Source organism: Rhinolophus sinicus, chromosome 2 (assembly GCF_057876585.1).
Source record: "Rhinolophus sinicus isolate RSI-liver-muscle chromosome 2, RSI-T2T, whole genome shotgun sequence".
Taxonomy (NCBI): domain Eukaryota; kingdom Metazoa; phylum Chordata; class Mammalia; order Chiroptera; family Rhinolophidae; genus Rhinolophus; species Rhinolophus sinicus.
The window spans coordinates 26035912-26056895 of record NC_142502.1 but is presented as its reverse complement, the minus strand read 5'-3'; the positions used below and the strand labels follow the sequence as shown (position 1 = coordinate 26056895).

At 37.3% G+C, this 20984-nt stretch overlaps 1 protein-coding gene across 14 annotated transcripts in view; it reads right to left on the bottom strand.

The window, feature by feature from the left end:
• AHI1 (Abelson helper integration site 1) overlaps positions 1–11379 on the bottom strand; it is a 170363-nt gene extending 158984 nt beyond the window's left edge. For 5 of the 14 annotated variants that reach the window (XR_016020173.1, XR_016020174.1, XR_016020175.1 and 2 more), the window contains exons 1-4: positions 11043–11237; positions 10063–10282; positions 9361–9444; positions 7571–7695 (exon numbers count right to left, since the gene is read on the bottom strand). Coding sequence is in view for 10 of the 14 variants with exons in the window: in XM_088795449.1 (XP_088651575.1) it covers positions 7571–7695; positions 9361–9388 (153 nt within the window). In the remaining 4 variants the exon portion in view is untranslated. The other 9 variants (XM_088795441.1, XM_088795447.1, XM_088795444.1 and 6 more) reach the window with 9 other exon arrangements.
• Between the last annotated feature and the right edge of the window lie 9605 nt (positions 11380–20984).

Sequence of the window (20984 nt, the reverse complement as noted above, 5' to 3'; positions counted from 1 at the left end):
CAGTTAAGCATAGTTTGGTTATATAAAGTCAAAGCACAATGGTTAGTGTTCAACAATGTGTAATATTGGAAAGATTACTTCATTTTTTTACTTGAACACAGTGACATTCTAGACCATCTGATAAACACTCTCCTAGTTTATTCTCCCAGCATTAGACTAGTAATCTCTGAGAGTAACTTCAGATAAAATGACTTAAGCAACATGTGAAAAAGTGCGTAATGACTTTTAAGAAGTTAATTGCTCAAATCTCAAATGCTATTTTGTCTTTGGCAGAATGATCCATACTCGAATTAAGAGATATTTGAGAAATTGGTAAAAGAGCCACTGAGCTAAAGCACTTTGGGTTCCCCAATAGAAAACACACACAGGTCATTTACTCTGCTTCATAATTACACTCTAAAACCAAATCTATAGTTCTAGGAGTACCCTGCAATTAGTCCAAATGTTATCACTGAAAATACTGCTAAGTATTAAATATTATCAAGTTAAATCAAATGACAGATCAAGCATACCCCTGTAACTCTTTTTCCAATTAAAATTATTTAAAATAAGAGATATTTTAATAGAAAAAAGGCTAGAACTTAAAAAGGAATATTACTAGCAATAAAATAAATATTTTGAGAAATTCCGCAATGATAAAAATAAGCAGGATTAGATCTATTAAGAAACTACCAGACAAAACCACAGCCCATAGGAAAAGGCTTCTCCAGAGAAGAGTGTTACTGGAGAAGCCATAAGCTCAGAGTTAAGAAATACAAAGAGAAGGAGGGGATAAGTCTGAGGATGACCAATTGAGGAGTTGGGAGGGATAGCTCTGTCCGCCATCTCCATCTCTGTTAGATGGTGACTTTCACTCAGATGACAAAACAGCTGAGTATAGAGAGATACAGCACCGTGTTTCTGGTAGGTACAATCTTCACCAACAGCAGAAGCAGAGTATGTGGAACACAACCGGCAGGTAGGAGAGAAAGAGTCTCAAAAATAAAGATGACTAGACAACTACAAACTAACAAACAACGAAGAAAAGTAGCACAATGAAGTTAAAGCTGCCAAATCCAATAAAACAGAAATACTAACAATAAAGTGAATAGCATAAACAAAATTAAGAATTTAATATAAGTGGGATTAACACTAATAAAGAGAATTGCAAAGCATATTGGGTGGGGAAAAAACAACAAAACAAAATTGCAGATGTTAAAATTAAAATTTTGAGTAACAAAAGTGTCAGATATGTGTGGAAGAGAGAATGGATAAAACCAAAGTGCTACAAGATGGAAGCAAATATCAAAATGAAGAATTCTCCCCAAAATGGGTAAGTTTACCAATAAAAATTTAAGTTTTGAAAAATCCTTGTTTAAAAATAGTTAGAAAATATCTAATGTATGGAAAAGATGAGAAAATGCTAAAAAAACACCTTGTATCCCAAGATGTATCTATTATACCATCTCCAAGACTCTTTAGCTTACCTAAAATATATTTTCAAATTTGATCTATTCAAGGATAAATTATAAAGCTCTAGCCTCCAAAAAACTCTTCCTTAATCAAATCTAATAATCTCCTTTTTAAAAAAAGGTTTATTTTCACAAGTTCTGTTTGCAGAAGCAATATATGCTTCATTTAAAACAGTTAAGAAAAAAAAATTAAATACAAAACAACCCCAGAAAATACAGAGAAAAAGAAAACCCAAAGCACAACCCTGGTTGCCTCATTTGAAGAAAATCACAGCTAACTTTTTTGGAAATTTATTTTTGTCTTCTTTCTATGAATAAAATCATACCTAATAACCTTGAATTTCTATTATATTAAATGGGGGGCATATGTAAATTCTTCTTTCTACTTTCTTAGCGAGTACCAGAAATGTACTGGCAGTATTATGCAAATTACGAGAAAACTCCTAAAGGAAATAACTGGAAAAAAATAAACAAAAATTAGAAACAGAAAAATACATTATGTTCTAGAAGAAAAGATTTTAAAAATGAAGTACTTGGAAAGCTAATCAGATGAAGCTCAGTTTACTTACTCTCTTCCACTAATCTGTCAACTTTTTAGTAATATTTAAATTTTATAATGACTTTATATTCGTTATTCACCTACTTTGGCTTCATTCAATTTTTTTTTAAAACCACTGCAATAAATGTAATTCCCAAAGCATCTTTGGTAGCGTCCCATGTGTTCTGTAGCACTGTACTGCTATTTTCATTACTTTTTAAAAGACCCTCTTTTTGGAGTTCTGATTTTCTTTTTCTTGATAACAGGTTTATGGGATAGTTTAAAAATTTCAAAGTAGTTTATAAATTTTAAACTTTTGTTACAAATTTCTAGTTTTGTTGTGCTACCATAAAAATAGTCTATTTTATGGATTAGATTATGAGTGAATTTTGAAGTGTCCCAAATACATTTGTTCATGTTCTATTATACCTTTGTCCATCCTTTTATCTTTACCTTCTGTGCATCATTTAGGATTCTGGCTTAGTTTGTGTGTTTTTAAAATCAGCTATATTGAGATATAACTTCCATAAAATAAAATTAACCAATTTTAAGTGTATAATTAAATGGATTTGGGCAAACTTATAAAGACATGTGACCACCACCATAATCATGTTAAACATTTCCACCACCCCACGTGTTCTTTTACAAAGTCAATCTCTACTCACCCCCACCCCCCAAGCCTTGGTCTCACTTAAACACTGAACGGCTTTCTATCATTATAGTTTTGTGTTGTCTACAATTTCATATAAACAGAATCATCCAGTATATACAGCCTTTTGTGTCTGGTTTCCTTTACTCAGCATAAAGCTGAGATTCACCCATATTGTTCCATGTAGTTTATTTCTTCCTATAGCTGAGCACAACAATTAATAGACATTTGAGTTATTTTCAGTTTTGCACTGTTATATGGTTTCATTTCTCTTGAGTAAATACCCCCAAGTGGAAATGCTGTGCTACATGGTAAAAACTGATGTTTAATTCCTTAAATAACTGTCAGATTGCTTCCCAAAATGGCTATGCGATTTTGCATTCCCAAATGTATGAGTTTCAGGTCTTTTCAGGCATTCTTATTTTATTTTCAAAGCTTATTTTTTTATTTTTATTTTTTTTAAGATTTTACTGGGGAAGGGGAATAGGATTTTATTGGACAACAGTGTGTACTTCCAGGACTTTTTTCCAAGTCAAGTTGTTGTCCTCTGAATCTTAGTTGTGGAGGGTGCCGTTCAGTCAAAGCTTATTTTTATAAAGACAAGTGTCTTATTATACATGCCTCAACATATATTTTTTTCAATTACAATTGACATTCAATATTATTTTACATTAGTTTCAGGTGTACAGCTTAGTGATTAGACATTTACATAATTTACAAAGTGATCCTCCCATAGGTCTAGTACCAACTTGGCACCATACATAGTTATTTTAATATTAATGACTTTATTCCCTATGCTGTACTTTGCATCCCTGGGACTTTTGTAACTACCAATTTGTACTTCTTAATTTTTTCACCTTGTTCACCCAGCCCCCAGCTCTTCCCCTAATCTGGTTGTCTTTGTCTGAGTCTGTTTGTCTCTTGTGTGTTCCTTTTTTCTTAAGATTCCACATATAATTGAAATCATGGTATTTGTCTTTCTCTGTCTGACTTAATACCCTCCAGGTCCATCCATGTTGTCTCAAATGGTTAAGATTTCATTCCATTTTATGGCCGAGTAATATTCCATTGTATATATGTATCTATAATTGTCTATTGATTGGCACTTAGATTGCTTCCATATCTTGGCTATCGTAAATAATGCTACAATGAACATAAGGATGTGTATGTCTTTTCATATTAGTGGTTTGGGTTTCTTTGGACAAATACCCAGAAATGGAATTGCTGGGTCCTTCTTTGTCTATTATTATATATGTTTTAAGTTCTATTTTGTCTGATATAAGTATTGATACCTCACCTATTTTTTTCCTTGCCATTAGCAAGAAATATCTTTTTCTATCCCTGTACTTTCAGTCTGTGTGTGTCTTTTGATCTGAATGGGTCTCTCACAAACAGTATATGTATGGGTTTTGTTTTCTTATCCATTTGGCTACTCTAAGTCTTTTTTCTTTTTTTTAATAATCATCAATTTTATTGAATCATGAATAATTTAAGACTGGCACAATCATCAGCTTTATTCTCTGACATGGTTCACGATCTACAGCAGGTCACTGGCAAATCCAAAAACCTAATGACAAATGAAAATTAAATAGGGAGTGAGAGGAGGAAAGGGAAGCATGGAAACATATCATATACAAAATGCTCAATTTCTAGCTTTCTCTTTAAAAATAGCTAGAGTAAAATTAATTAAAGTGTAGCACGTTAATACTTCGTTTCTCCGAAAATAAGACCTAGCCGGACCATCAGCTGTAATGCGTCTTTTGGAGCAAAAATTAATATAATATGACGCATTAGAGCTGATGGTCCGGCTAGGTCTTATTTTTTGGGAAACATGGGTAAGTTATTTACAATTTGTTACGATGAAAAAAATGTACATCTTATAGAGCATATTTCATAAACTACTCCACGGGAAACTAGATAAAAAAGGCAAGCCTTCCATTTAATATTCATAAAGTTGGATTTTTTTTTCCTTTTGAAATAGATTCACCATGATCAAATTTGAATACACCGAATTTTGTAGTTTAAGCATCAATAAAATAAAAAATGTCCCGAAGATACAACAAAGGTCTAGGCAAATCTCGTTCCTTGTTCCTTCCGTAAAACACCTCCAACCTTAAATTAAAAAGTATTCCCATCTCATTTATGGCCTGTATAATTCTTGGCAGTTTAGGAAGAAAACTTTTGGCTTCCACTGGTAACTGCTCTATCTTTTGACTGGAGCATTTAATCCATTTAAATCTGAAGTAATTGATAGAGGTGTAGTTAGTGTCGTTTTATTATTCGTATTTTTGACTTTTTTTTTTTTTTTCCATCTTAAAGAAATCCCTCTAACGTCCCTTGTAACACTGGTTTGGTGGTGATGAACTCCTTTAGCTTTTTCTTGTCTGGGAAGCTCTTTATCTCACCTTCAATTATAAATGAAAGCCTTGCTGGGTAAGTAGTCTTGGTTTTAGGTACCTGCTTTTCATCACTTTGAATATTTCCTGCCAATTCCTTCTGGCCTGCAGTTTCTGTTGAGAAATCAGCTGACAGTCTTATGGGAGCTTTTCTCTAAAAAACTAACTGCTTTTCTCTTGCTGCTCTTAAGATTCTTTCTCTGTCTTTAACCTTTGGCATTTTAATGATGATGTGTCTTGGTGTGGGCCTCTTAGGGTCCATCTTATTTGGGACTCTGCATTTCCTGGACTTGTGTGTCTACTTCCTTTGCCAGGTTAGGGAAGTTTTCAGTCATCATTACTTCAAATAGGTTTTCAATCTTTTGCTCTCTCTTCTCCTGCTGGTATCCTATACTATAAATGTTGTTAGGCTTGATGTTGTCCCTGAGGTCCCTTAAATTATCCTCATTTCTTAAATTCTTTTTGCTCTTCTGATTGGGTGCTTTGTTACCTTGTCTTCCAAATCACTGATTCAATCCTGTTTCATCTACTGTTGATTCCTTCTAGTGTATTCTTCATTTCAGTTATTGTATTCTTCACTTCTGACTGGTTCTTTTTTATGGTTTCTATGTGTCCTTTTATGTTTACTATGACTTTGTTGAAGTTTTCACTGAATTGATCTTTTCTTTCCTTAATTTCGTTGAGCATCCTTATAACCAGTGTTTTTTTTTGGTTTTGTTTTGTTTTTTATTTAAAGTTTATTGGGGTAACAATGGTTAGTAAAGTTACACAGGTTTCAAGTGTACAATTCTGTAATACATCATCTATGTATCACATTATGTATAACCAGTGTTTTGAACCCTGTATATGATAGATTGCTTGCCTCTATTTCATTTGGTTCTCTTTCTGCGGTTTTCTCCTGTTCTTTAATTTGAGACATGTTTCTTTGTCTCTTCATTTTGGCTTCCTCTGTTTTTTTTCTATGTATTAGGTAGATCTGCTACTTCTCCCAATCTTAGCAGGGTGGCCTTTTATAGTAGGTGTCCTGTGGTGCCCAGCTTTGCAGTATCCCCGGTCACCTGAGCCAGGTGCTCCAGGAGTGTCCCTTGTGTATGCCTTTCTGCTATAGTTGCGACTTGACTGTTGCTGGCACACCAGTGGGTAGGGATGACCCTGAGGCTGACTACGTGGGCTGTCTAGATGGTGCTCTGTTGTGGTCTGAAGCCAAACACCTGGAGTGTTGGTTCCAAGGCCTTTTGGGAGGGGCCGTGGTGCAGGCTGAGGTCAGCCACTGCCTGTGCCTGGCCCGTGATAGGACCTATAAAGCTATCCAAGGTTGGTAGCTGCTTGGGCTGGGCCTAAAGACACATGGGAGAGGCCACACTGTGACCCAAGTCCAGATGCTTTTGACCAATGTACATCACCTTACCCAAAGGGAGGGCATATACCAATATGCAACGTTCCTTCCTCCATATGCCACTATTCCCTACCACACTGTATAATGGTACCACCAGAAGAAGCACATTTTGTTTTAGGACAGCATCCACTATGGGAGACGTAATCTTCCCTATTCTATCAGTAATTCTAAATTGGTGTTAAGTAGTACATTGGTGTACTATGAAACCCCTCATGTGTATGGCTGGTTTCTAGCCAATGTTGCACTTATTTTTGCCTCACTTGAGAATATATATTGTGTATATTGATGGCTACCAGATAGAATATTAAAATGAACAGCTCACATAACAAAATACAAAACAGGAAAACATTTACTGTAAGTAAAATGTAGGATGTATATAACTCATCACAAAACTCCTGCCAAAGAAATACTATGTACCAATTACCAGAACATACATGAATTTATTTATTTGTGTGTGTGCGTGTTTGTGCGTGTACACAAGCGACAATGGTCAAAGGAATAAAAGGTCCAACTGAAATAGTGATAAAGGTTTGAAGATTGAATAGAGCATTTTGTGGATACTATTACAGACTCTTTATGGTACCCTGGGAATCAGGCTGTAGTCAATTGCCAATTTGTGTAGTATTGCTTTGAGTTCTATATTTTCAATCCTTTTAAATGTGCTGTCAAAAATTGTATCATTTGAAACATTCCTCACGTACAAAAGGATAATTACTGCCTTAAGTTGCCATTGATTTCCCCTGGTTCTGCTGGGTAGAATTATATGAGTAACTCTAAATAAAGATAAGTCACTGAATATCTGAAGTAAGATATGATTTCCTAAATTGTTGTTCTGGGTTAAAAATTTGGCTTTTCTTCAACAATGTGTAATATGGCCAGTTTGACATTTACCCATTTACCTCCCCCCCCCCCCCATTACTCTCACCAGTTTGTCTATTGTTATTCTTGTAGGACAGCACTCAAGACTGAACTCAATATTCTAAGAGTGATGTTAGAATATTGAGTAAACTTCGCACGCGTTATTGACCATGACATAAATGTACTGTTTTTAATTTCCAAAGTTCCTTAGACTTTTAATATGAAAAGTCATTATTTTATGAAGATATTTGAGTCACTATTACCGAACGATCAATTACTCACTGAGATTTTTCCTTTAGACTTGCCAATGTTTTTCTTCAGTTTTTTTCTTTCACATATTAGGTCACTGTGGGTCTTAAGCAATTCCTCAAAACAAACTCTGGTTTTTACTTTGGCTTCACTCTCAACTACAAATGATAAAGACTCATGTCATTTTCTAAATAATTGTATTATAACACATTTTCATTATTATTATGTTAAAGAACAGTCTTAGAAATACCTGTATGAGTTCTCCAGCTACATTAGAACAACTGACCAGTCCTTTCTTCTTAAAAAAAAAATTTTTTTGGCTTTGGTGACACCACACTCACCTGTACCCCTCTTACCTTTTGGGCTACACCCTCTGCAAGTTTCCTTTGCTAAGTTAACTGTTTTACTTGTGATACACAGTAGCATTTACCACTGTTAGCAGCATCTGCACTATTAATGTGGCCTTAAACAAGTTATTTAACATCTTTAAACTTCATCTTCCCTATCTATAAAATCAGAATAATCCTATGTTGAAGATCGTTTTGCATGAAAAATGGCTAACACTTGCCTAGTAAATAATCAGCATTCAACAAATATTAAAAGCTGAAAGTTTGTTTTCCTTTGAAACATAGGTCATGTTATTCTTTTACTTAGGACCTTGTGAGTTTCCCATTTCACTCAGGACAAAATAATACAAGTCCTTCACATGCCCTGCAGGATTCTCTATTCCTGGCCTGCCTATCTCTACAGCTTCAAATCAAGACCAGTGTTCCCTGCGATCCCTAGATTCGAGCCATACCACCCTTCTAGATCCTCTGTCAGAATAAGCTCTTTTCCATGTGAAGCTGCTTCTCCCCATTTGGAAGCTTCCTAACTCTTCTAAGCTCTCTGGTGGAAGTTTCCTCTAACCCCTCGCCTGACTTGTATTAAGCTGCCTGTTTAAATGCTGCCTCTAAAGTGGACTGTTTCTCGACAACCTCGTCTAAATTTCTGTTTCTCACATAGGAGACTATTTTTTTCCTTCACAACACTTAACCCAACTTGAAATTGTACAATTACTTGTATATCTACATAAATAAACATACCATCCGTCTCTTTCTCTATACTATGTAGTTTATAACTATATCCCCAGCTACTACCGTGTTTCCCCAAAAATAAGACCTAACTTGAAAATAAGCCCTAATGCGTCTTTTGGAGCAAAAGATATAAGACCCAGTCTTATTTTTGGCGAAACATGGTATCATGCGGTCTGGTCTGTCACAGAATAAATATTCAAACAAGTATTCAATAAATAATGCTTAATGAATGAATGAATACCCCAGAGCAGGTGTTGGCAAACGAGGCCTGCAGGCCAGTCACCTGTTCATGTAAATAAAGTTGTATCGAAACAAAGCCATGCCCACTCTGCTAAGAATTGTTATGGCTGCTTTTGTGCTTCAATGGCAGACAGAGTTCAATAGCTGTAGCACAGACCAAGCCTAAAAATATTTACTAGCTTGCTTTTAAAAAAAAAGTTTGTCTCTGACTGCTTAGAGTAAAACATCCATTTTGAAAGCAAAGAATGAAAACTAACCATATGTTGTAATTATTATTTACTTTGTCCAGCTGAGTCACAAACTGCTATCTATTGAATACTATTAACCTTAATCACCAATATCAAATAGAAAATTGAAAAAAAAAAGAAAATTGAATACTGAACACTTAAATATCTCTAAATGTTAATATTTGGTTGTTGACATCTACTTTATTCATTAATCTATTAAAGTATCCCTTAAAATAATCCAAAATTTAAAGTAAGTAAACAATATGGATTGTATACATACATTTCATGCAAGTCTCACCAGTGATCATATCTCAGCTTTATGGGCAACACTGCGTTGCAGTAAAGCATTAATTCAATCAGGAGCCTAATAAAACAAAGAGGATTTATTTGGAATGTGAAAGTTCCAAATAAAAATTGTATTCTTCAGGCATAATTATGTCATTGTTTATACCAATCAGGTTTAACTCATCATGTTTACACCAATTTCTCTTATCTCAATCGTATGCAAATAACTTGAGTACATTTGGATCAGTTTAGAGTCCAAAATAAGGTGAAGAAGCAAACTGGATCATATTTGAATAAAATACTTACATTTTTAAAACAAAAACAATTTTTAAATTTTGAAAGGCAGTAAACATCTAACTTGGTATGTTAACACACTTTTTATTAAATGTTTTAAGTAAAAAATGAACATTTCAATACATTTTTAAGAAACCAAATTCCATCTCAGGATTGACTTTCCTAAGAGCATACACTCTCATATTAGTAACGTTAGCTTGTGGGGAGCACATTCACAGACAAGGAATTTACAACTCTGTGCCCGTGCTTGCCTCGGCAGTACATATACTAACAATCTGTGCCTACCACTGAAAATGCTACTGCAGTAGAAAAGCTTAGCAGAAACATTCATCCTCTTTCTCAAATAAATACCTGCATGTGTATTATCAAGTATCAAAACCATGGGTAACCAGTACATATATACCTGAGTTTCCAATTTTACTTAAAGATGGAGGTGTGTCCAAAACAAACAATTCCCACATTAGAACAGGCTATGCATAGATTTTTAAGAATAAAACTGAAGACATTAAAAAGAAAAGAGAAACATAATTTGAGTTGGCTCAGCAATTATCAGTTAAGGCTCCAGATCCCTGGGGATCCATATTCCTTTTCCTCTGGTATCAGGGCATTTTGGACAGAAAAGTCTGAGAAAAAAATGGTAAAAAGAAAAAAAAAATGATTATACATATACACCTAATTATGTGAGTTCACTTATGTGAACACCATCCAGCATGCAGATAAAAGACATCACTAAATCCACATAGCAAAAACTCCTATACTTTAGTGGTAAGAGCCTATATTCATATTTACATTTTAGTAAATACAGATTTAATAAGCCTGGTCATCTATTTTCCAGTTATCCCAAATTCGAAAAGAGAGAGGCTGCACAACCATTTGGTAGGGATTTGTAAATAGCCTACGTATTTTTTCTATTTTTATACCTATCGAAAAGACCCTATTCATGTAATTCGACTCTTATAAACGTAACGCATCCATCACGTTTTCTCAGATATAATTAACAAGGTATTCTCAGGTTCAATACTCAGCACCAGGTTGGCATCCTAAAAAGAAAGAAGCGAACTTACTACGCATCTGATTTAAAAGCATTTAAAGCATAATCGGGAGTAGAAGAAGCAAAGATTACGTTCACTCCTTCAGGACACAACGCTGAACTCCGGAGCCAAGAAGCCCAGGCAAGGGAGCAGAAAAGTATGCTGATGTATTTCGCCAAAACCACATCCATCCGCTCGGCGGCGCTTGGCCGCCAAGCTTCCAGTGGCGCAGTGCCACCTCCACGCCCTCGGATCCGAACAGCCCCCCACGCCACTGCCCCCCGGGAAGGCCGGGGCCGACCGGGTGCCTGGGCCCAGGCTCCCGCCACCAGCGCGCCTGCTGCGTACTCACGGGAAGGAGATCGCAGAGCGGCAGACAGCCCGTCTCGCCGGAGCCAACCCCGGGACAAAGCGAAGCGGCTTCCCGCGCTACGAGGAGCCCGCTGGGAGTACAACGCCTACAGGGCTACCCCCGGCCGCCTGTAACCCCGGCTCTGAAAAAGCGCTGGATGCGGCAGTGCAGACAGCGCGCCGCCCGCTGACGTCAGCACCTACCTACGCCACCGTTCCCTTGACAACCGATGCGGCCCAGTCTGGACCGCTGCCCCGCTTCGCGCCCCTCCGCTGTCCCCGCCCCGCCCCGCGCCGCCTCTGCCTCCGCCGGTAGATACTGCAGTGCGGCGCCTGCGGAGGCGGCCTGCGTGCGCGCCCGCCTCTTCGCGAAGCCACACACTGCAGCCGGGTACGCGCTCCGCAACCGGAGTCAGAGCGGAAAGCTCGAGGCCGTTGTGCGGCCCTCAACGGGAGAAGAATCCACTACCTCTGAACGGGAAGGGGCCCCGGGAATGCGCAGGTGCCCCTCGAGCCTCAGCCCGCCCCCCAAAAGCGTCTTTGCGCCTTTGGCCTGCAGCCAGCGCTGGGTAGAACGGTAGGGGGCAGAGCGAGCTGGGAACGCACCAAACATAAGAAACGTGAATGAGGGAAAGAAACAGATTCATCACTCCCCACGCGATGGCGCCCCAAAATGAAACATTCTTTTAAGCGTGAGAATGAAAAGTTGTACTACAGACCAAATGTAGTGAAAAAATTGTCCACGATTCATTTGGCGGTGAGTTATCTCACTATGTATTTAAAACAGAACAAAAACGTCATCTTTTTTCCTACACCCAATACCCCCTCCCACTTTCTAGTTTCTGCCGCAAGCGCCATCTTTAGCCCTGAGTCACCAGGGATGGAAAAATACTAGACAAGTCACTCCTCGACTCTTGAATTTTCTGTAGTTGTACTCACGCGCTATAATAACCTGTTGCTTCGTTTGTACATTGAGAGCCTGTTTCTTTGGAGGCCAGCTTTTCCATTCCCATTGGCATCACCATACGTTGCAAAGCACATCTCATTTAATGTTTCTCCAAATCCTGTGAGAAGGCGCTGAGAAATATTACCAATCCAGTGCGTCTCAAAGTGAACTGTTCACCTTTCCACTCAAAACCTACTTCCCTTTCTGGACTACTATCTTGGTTTAAGCCACCGTCATCCTCCCAGGGTTGTGGTTAGACACGTATGAAACATCCTAAATACCTCTCACACCAAGTTATGTCCATTCTACCTTTTTAACATCTCCAGTGTAGAGCTTATCCATCATAACCCCACCCCCCCTGCCTAAAGCCAGCCTTCATGGCTTTTTGCAGGGATTATATAATAAGAGGGCCTCTTTATCAGCCCCCTGACTCAAGTTTTGATCACTGAATTCCATTCTCCACACTGCTAACTAGAATGAGCTCACTAAAAATATAAATCTGATAATGCCACTCTCCTGAAAATTTTTCAAAGATGATCTGTAGGAGAAAAATCTAGTTATTTTGCCTATAATACAAGACACTCCATCTCCCTGACTAGTTTCATTTCTCATTGCCTCGTTTCTGTTTTATGCTTCAGCAATATTGAAGTAGGTGCACCACAACAATCTATTGCACATATTGTGCTCTTTCTCTGAAAATCCCTCCTTGTAAACTTGTACTTCTGCATGGCTCAGCCCGAATGTCTCATCCTTTGAATCTTAAGTAGGTTGACTAATTCCTCCAAACACTCCTATCATATATGCTATTATGCTTTGGACACTCATTTATGATATTTTAATTGTTTGCATTGTACTTTAATTTTTCTAGGCCCAGCATGAAGCACAGTACCTATCAAATAATTGCTGCTTCATGAACATTTGTGAACAGAGTAATGGATGACATACGAGGTCTGTTGATTAAGTTCACGAACTTGTTGCAACGATCTTGCTAACCATTTTGATATCAGAGGGATTATTCATTATGAATTTGTACCAACTGGATAAATAACCAAGTTTACGATTTGGAAGTGCTGAAAAGGCTGCCTGAAAAAGTTACATGAAAACAACCTGAATTTTTCGCCAACAATTCATTGCTCTTGTATCACGACAATGCGCCAGCTCACACGACACTGTCTGTGAGGGAGTTTTTAGCCAGTAAACAAATAACTGTATTGGAACACTCTCCCTACTCACCTGATCTGGCCCCCAATGACTTCTTTCTTTACCTGACGATAAAGGAAATACTGAAAGAAGCCATTTTGATGACATTCAGGACATTAAGGGTAATACGATGACAGCTCTGGTGGCCATTCCAGAAAAAGAGTTCCAAAATTGCTTTGAAGGGTGGACTAGGTGACATCAGTGCATAGCTTCCCAAGGGGAGGACTTCGAAAATGACCATAGTGCTATTCATCAGTGAGGTACGTAGCACTTTTTCTAGGATGAGTTCATGAACTTAATTGTCCTACCTTGTATATTGAGCTTCTAGGAGCTGTGCATTATAGGTGTTTTATGTACTTTTCATCTGTCCTCACAACTGTGATGTAAGTACCCACTTTTACAAAGAGAGGTTATAACTCGGGCTGCTCATTCTTAGGTATTTTCATAACACATTCTGCTGTTTATCAGACTGGCTGAAATGTATACCAGTCATCTCTTGCCCGGACCTTTACAACAGCTTCCCCCGCCCCCCAGGTATAATGGGGGTGGGGTAGGGGGTGGCAGGGAATGTTTCACAGCAGAGGTGACATTTAATAATATGTAGAGTTGTCCAGGTTGGGAACGGTTTCTGGATAGAAGAAAGTGGGGTATAGAGTTCACTTAAAGAAAGCTTGGCACAATCTAAGAACTGGAATAAATTCAGCATGGCTGACTGAAAAGTCAAGAGTGAGGTGAGGGGCTTTGGGAGAAAGTAAGACAAGAGAGATAAGCAAGTTATGAAGAGATTTGAGTATTATAGGGTCAACGAGATATCATTAAAGATTTTTAACCATGGAATAAAATGGTCAAATTTTAATTTCAGAAAGGTAACTCTGGCTGCAGTGTGGATGATTCGATGGGACGAAAGCAAATTTAGATATAGGGATATGAGTTAAGATGCTGTTATTGTTAGCTATATAAGAAATGGTGGTGATATGGGCAGTCAGAGGCGAGAAGTGCACCAATTCAAGAGATTTTTAAGACATAGAAATGTCAAGACTTGATGATTGATTGAATGGAGGACTGAGTGAAAAGAAGGAATAAAACATGATAACCAGCTCGTTTGCCTTCTTCTTGCCAAGTGAAGAGGTAGCAAGCATGTCAGGGCCTGAAGTTTACATGAAAGGGAAGTGAGGAAATAACTATATTGAGGCTAGTGGGAGCCAAGTCTCCCTAACAGAGAAGGGAGTTGCAAATAGGGAAAGGAAGAATTCCAGAATGGCCCTTGTGGTAGTATTGGGGTATTGAATTTGTAAACTCAGTTTTCAATATATATGTAAACACATACGGAAATACAGATAAAAGTATATGTGTATGTAGGTGTCTATCTATCTATCTATCTATCTATCTATCTGTCTGTCTGTCTGTCTGTCTGTCTGTCTATCTATCTGTCTATCTATCGTTCTTTCCTCTTAGTTCTATCTGCTGAAAAGGTGTAGGAGCGATGATACCCTAGAAGCAATTATCACACAATGCCAAGATCTTGGATTTTTTTTTTCCAAGGAAAGCACAGCTCACAGTGGCCCATGTGGGGATCGAATCAGCAACCTTGGAGTTGTTAGCACCACGCTCTAACCAACTGAGCTAATCGCGCCCCCCCCGCCCCCCCCCCCCCAGATCATGGTTCCTAAACACCATTCTCTTCTGAAGGGAACTAGAGCCCCTTGAAGAAATGGCTGATTCCAGAGTAGCAGCAGGGAAGAAAGTACAGCATGAGCCTGGAAAATCTGGTTGAGCTAGAAATTAAGGAAGTTCTCAAAGAATGATGGATCAAGAGGACATAGAAACCAACTGGCAGGAGGCCTCATTGGCCACATCTGGGTCAATCTGAGAACCACTATAGTGTTAATAGATTTTGATCCACTGAATAAAATAGGAATAGTTGAGTTCATGCTGAAATAAATACATGGATTTTTAAAATGGGGACAAAAAAAAGTTCTTGCCTACCTTAGAATGCTAATTGACGTGTTGAAGGAATAATATAAGTAGAAACGTCACCATTGGCAACTGTCACAGCAAAAATTGATTTAGGCAAGAATCATCAATGTATGCCCAAACTACAGGGTAAGAATTTTGAAAGGAACATAATATTCATATAGTCTCAAAATATCTCCCAACAAAATACTTGTTGATTACAAAGGGAAAAAATAGAAACTTGACAGTGCAGAAATTTGGCACTGGTGACCAAAGTTACTATCCCAGTAATAGGACAAATCAACACTGTGTGTCACCTGGTGAGAGATACTTATAACACACTGCTGTGATATTTCTGCCAAAAACACGTCACCTGAATCTAATCATGAGGAAAGATCAGAGGACCCCAAATTGAGGGACATTCTACAAAATAATAGGCGTGTACTCTCAAAAGCATCAAGGTCATAAAAGACAAAGGAACACCTAAACAATATTTTCAGTTTGTAGAAGACTAAAGAGACATGACAACTAAATAGAACATCTGAATTGAATCCTTTTTCTATAAAGAGTATTTTTGGGACAATTGAAAAAATTTGAATGGGGTCGTGATTTAGATGATTTTGATGACTACCATATTCTGTAAAAGATTGTGGGGACAGAGTGTCTCAAAGAACAGTTTCCAGGCTCTCGGCCTCACATGGGAAGGTGCTGGCTCGGTTATTAGATGGCCATCAGCTGTAATCAGATGGCCATCCGCTGTGGCTGGGTGGCCATCAGCTGTTACTGGTTAGCCATTAGCCACTAATATAACTGTAGTGGCTATGCTAGGGGTTTGGTAGGTTGGTTGGTTGGCAGAGAAACTGACAGCAGATTGCAGATCGTGTGGCTCCTGCTTCCTGTGTCTCCAACCCAGCTGCCAGTGAGAATATAGCGGTATGAACCCCCTACCTGTGGCTCCGTGGGTGTTCCTTTTTGGCCTCACCATATTCTGTGTTTTTGGGCAGGGAGTGGTACCAGAGTCCCTGCATGACAAAGATGTCTTTGTTTTTAGAAAATACATACTGAACTATTGAAAGGTAATGAGGCTTCATGTCTGCAACTTAAATGGTTCAGAAAAAAGTATATATAAATACATAAATAAAAATATACATTATATATGTGTGTGTGTGTGTACATATAATATATATGCATATATGTGTGTATATATATATATAGACAGAAAATGATAAAACAAATGTAATATGTCAATAATTGGAGAATTTGGGCAAAGGTGTAAGTTATTTATACTATTCTTGCAATTTCTCTGTAAGTTTAAAAGTATTTTTAAATTATAGAAAACATTTTAAAGGTACTGAGTTTTCTGGCTCAGGCAACTGAGAATGGCTAATTAATTAACAAGGGAAATGCAGGAAAAGCACCTATGGAGGAAAAGAGGTTTTAATTTCAGTGGGATATATCCAGTACGCAGGTGGGTGTATATGTAGTAAACATATTAATGAGCCCTATTCAGGCTGGAGAAATCAGATAAGCTGCTTTTGTTAACGAAGAGTGCAAGACTTAGGTCACTCTACAGGTCCTAGAGAGGCAGGCAATTAAGAGTAGTAGTGGTACTAATGATAATACAATTGCACAACCATTCGAAATAGATTTAGGGTATTCAAAATATTTAATAAATAAAAAAATGTGAATTTATTCAATAAAACAAATGTGATTAATACACAAAATATTTAATCCCTAGTACAGGATGTGCATTGACCATCAGAACAGATGTTGGTCTTACTGCTTGTATTAGTTTGCAAGGGCTGCCATACAAAGCACCACAGACTGGCTTGAACAACAGTAATTTATTTTCTCACAATTCTGGAGGTGAGAAGTGCAAGATCAAGGTGTCAGTGTAGTTGGTTTCTTCTGAGACCTATTTTCTCTTTGGCTTGTAGATGGCTGCCTTCTCCCTGTGTCTTCACATCCTCGTCCCTCTGTACTTGTTTATGTCCTTCTCTCTTCTTAGAAGGACATCAGTCATACTGGATTAGGGCCCACCCTAATGACCTAATTTTAACTTAATTACCTCTTTAAAGACCATATGTCCAAATACAGTCACATTCTGAGGTACTGAGGGTTAGGATTTCAACATATGAATTTTGGACGGACACAATTTAGTCCATAACACTGTTGGTATAAGATTCGGAGATATAACAGAATGTAATAAGTGGGCTCTCATTCAGAACAAAATATTCACATAAATATGTGTGGTAGGCAATCAGATTTTTCAATATGGGTAAATATTAGATGATATTAGTGTATCTGTTAATTTCTTAATAGATGCAATAAAGGTAATGTAAGAACATGAGTTTTTAAAGTGCATAGAATAGAATGACAAGATATCTGAGACTTGCTTTAAAATATTCTAGAAAAAAAAGATGGTAGAAAGATGACACACGTATATCTAAATTTTGATGGTTGTTGAAGCTAACTCGTAGATGCCTGGTATTTCATTATACTTTTTCTATGTGTGTTTAGAAATTTTCATAATAAACAGAAATAATAAAAGTAGGGAAACTTATAGAGAATTTGGAAGCTATAGAACCATATTAAAAAGGAAAAAATACTGAGCACCACTACCCAAAGAGAATCTCAATCAGCTCTGTTGGCAAATTTCTTTTCAGTCTGTTTTCCACTCGTGTTCTAATTTTGGTCATACCATATGTAAAATGTTTATTTCTGCTTTCTTCAATTAATATTACAATTTCATTTCCATGCTATTATGTATGCCATATAAACTTCATTAAAAATTCTAACTTGGTTAATTATTTTCATATGTACTTATAGTAAAAATTCAATCACCCAGATGTTTATAATGTGGAAATTGAAAGTCTGCAATATGTTAAACACTGGTAATAGTGTTTAATACATTCTTGCACACTTTCTTTCATGTATATACTAAATAGACTAAATTATTAAGACAACTTCTTGTCCCGCCACCTTGGTTTGTCTTTATCAAGTATTATTACCCTAGAAAGCTTAAATGTCAGTAATATACATCTATGTCATTCATTTTAATGGCTTCATACTATATAATTTCTATTTTAGAGTCTCTTTATCAATTACAATAAAAATGACAAAAGGTGATATGGTAGGTTTTGGTTTTAAATTAAGAGAGCTTTCACATGTCTCTCATATTATTACTAAATTTATCCCGCAGTTATTTATATAATTTTGGTGCTATTTTGAATGCAGTAACTTCTCTTATTATATTTTCTAACCAGTCATTGCACATTTTCCTGCATTTCTTCCTTCTAGGTCTCCATTGCCTGGTTTTGCTAATCTCCTTGGCTTGACATTGGAGTATCTCAGAGCTAACTTCTTGGACCTGTTCTCTATCTATGCTTACTAACATGGTGATCTCTTCCAGTCTCTAGCGTCTCATTGTCATAGAGACTATTCCAACAAGTATCTCCCCAGTCCATTCTCTCCCAAACTTCAGACTCATTTCTCTAACTGCATGCTAGATATCTCCATTTAGATGTCTAATAGTCATCTCAAACTTAGCTTTTCTGACACTGAAGTCCTAATCTTTTACCAACTCAGAAAACCCCCCCTTGAAGCTTCCTCCATCACACATAATGGCAACTCTATTTTTCTAGTTACTCAAGCCAAACACCAAACACCCTGGGATAATCTTTAGCCTTTAGCCTTTTCTTATACTCCGTATACAACCTATCAGGTTAGTATAGATTTGAACCCAAACCCCATGTAATACAGGTTGTTTACAAATCAAAGGGAAGATTTTTTTTCTCTACACAAATTTAAACCGACATTCAATCCTCCTCGTCACCCCTTGCTGGTTAGTCTTTTGAGGGTTCCAGTTTTATGCAGAGATCTTAATTTCTACACAGAACAAGACCTTATATCCTATGTTTTAGGAAGCCATTATATTCTAGGACTATATTCAGGGTATCAGCAAATGCCTCTAGGAGTAGGAATGGCTTCAGTCCCTGCTTACGACTCTTGTTTTAGTTCTCGCTTCTGTTTGGGCCCCTGAGAAGTTCTTTTATTTTTCCAAGAGTCAAGCAATGCAATTTTTATTTCTAGCTGATTTCATATATATATATATATATATATGAAATGTATAAATTATATGTATGAAATATATATATGACTATGTTTTTGCAGAGTATCTCTTTGACATATTGGGTAAAAAGGAATTCCTTCTCTCTGAGCACAATACACATAGCAGGGACTTTTATGAGTTAATAGTAATTGCCCGGTAATAGTGATTTTCTTTCAAATTTAGCAGATGACTTACTGAAATAATTGAGCCTTCCTTATAAACTTTCTGTGGTGACATGCTTGATGAGCCTATAGATCGATATGGGTTAGGTCAGAATTCGCTGAGCTTTCCACAGTGTATAAACTGTTTATAGATTTGTTGTCTATGTATGTATACCATTTTGCTTGGAAAGTGTTTTGATTACGTCTCAGAAGGCCCCATGAAAAACAGGAACTGCTACAGGGACTAAGGAAAGACTTAAAAATCCATTTCAAAAAACAAACAAAAAATCCATTTCAGCGTATCTCAATCCAGGTCTCTAAAGCAAAGAGCACTAGGTGGCAGCAAATCAATATATATCATCGTGGGTCCTTACCAGATCCCAGCTTAAAGGCCTTACTATTACATATCATTATGCACCCATTTGTTTTGAAAATTATTTAATTTACTGATGTTTAATCTACTAGTTTGAATTTATAATAGTTGATGAGATGCATTAAATAACAAGGCTGAAAAATATAGTTTCTAAACTAATATAGTACAGAATGGTGCCTAAAGCACCAGAGTCAGTCTAGCAACACTTAGAATCTGGAGCCCTTTCCTGTCATTAAAGACCACTTTCCAGAAAGTTCATCTTTCATCCACAATGAGAAGTCCTCTGACTGAACAAAAGGCACATTTCAGGCACTCCTTCCTGTTCCTGAGTTGTAAGGCCTTTTGTAGCTTCTAATGCTTAAATTTTCATCTTATTGTTTAATGGTATGTATTTACTGACTTGAGAATTAGCTTCCTCTCTCTTATGAAGTGTGAAAATAGGGTTTTCCCAACACTGTTGTGAATAACTAGTAGGCCTTCTTCTCTGAGGGCCTCAGGTCAGATATCACTACCACAAGTGAGAAGGGACTTTCCTTGTTTTCACATTTAAGATTATCTTTGTATAATTAGTATTTAATATTAAAAAATACATAACTTTTCTGTATGATTTAGCTTCATGAGCCCATTTTTTTCTTTTCGGACCTGAGATAATGCATAATTTTATGTCTTTTAAAATGTTTAGAATAAATTATTATTAAACTAAGGCACTAATAGTACAGAAAGAGGTACAAGGGAAAATGACAAATCCCTGGTTCACCACTTCCGCCCCAAAGTGCTGCTCCTGACAGTAACCTCCTTTAGACAGTTTCTGCTTTTGTTTCTTCTGGTGATTATCTCTGTTAAAGAGAGAACCACAGTCCCCAAATGGCGTCACTTGTGCTACCGCCCATGATACCAAACATAGATTTAATACCTGGCCTAATTGCTGTTTTAACCTTGCCTAGAAATATAATCAACCAATCTGGAATTTTCTGGTCAAGCACCAGTAAGATAATCTGTCACTTAGGCCCTCTCTATCCCTCATAGAAAGAAGAGACAATCTACAGGATAAAAACCCTTCCATCTCCCCTGCTCATGCTGTCCTAGTCTAAAAACAATCCTTTCTTTTCTTAACAGCTCTCTTGCCCCACCCTTCTTCCTATAGAAACCCTCCATTTTGTACACCCCCTCAGAGCGCTCTTCTACTTGCTTAGTGTGAT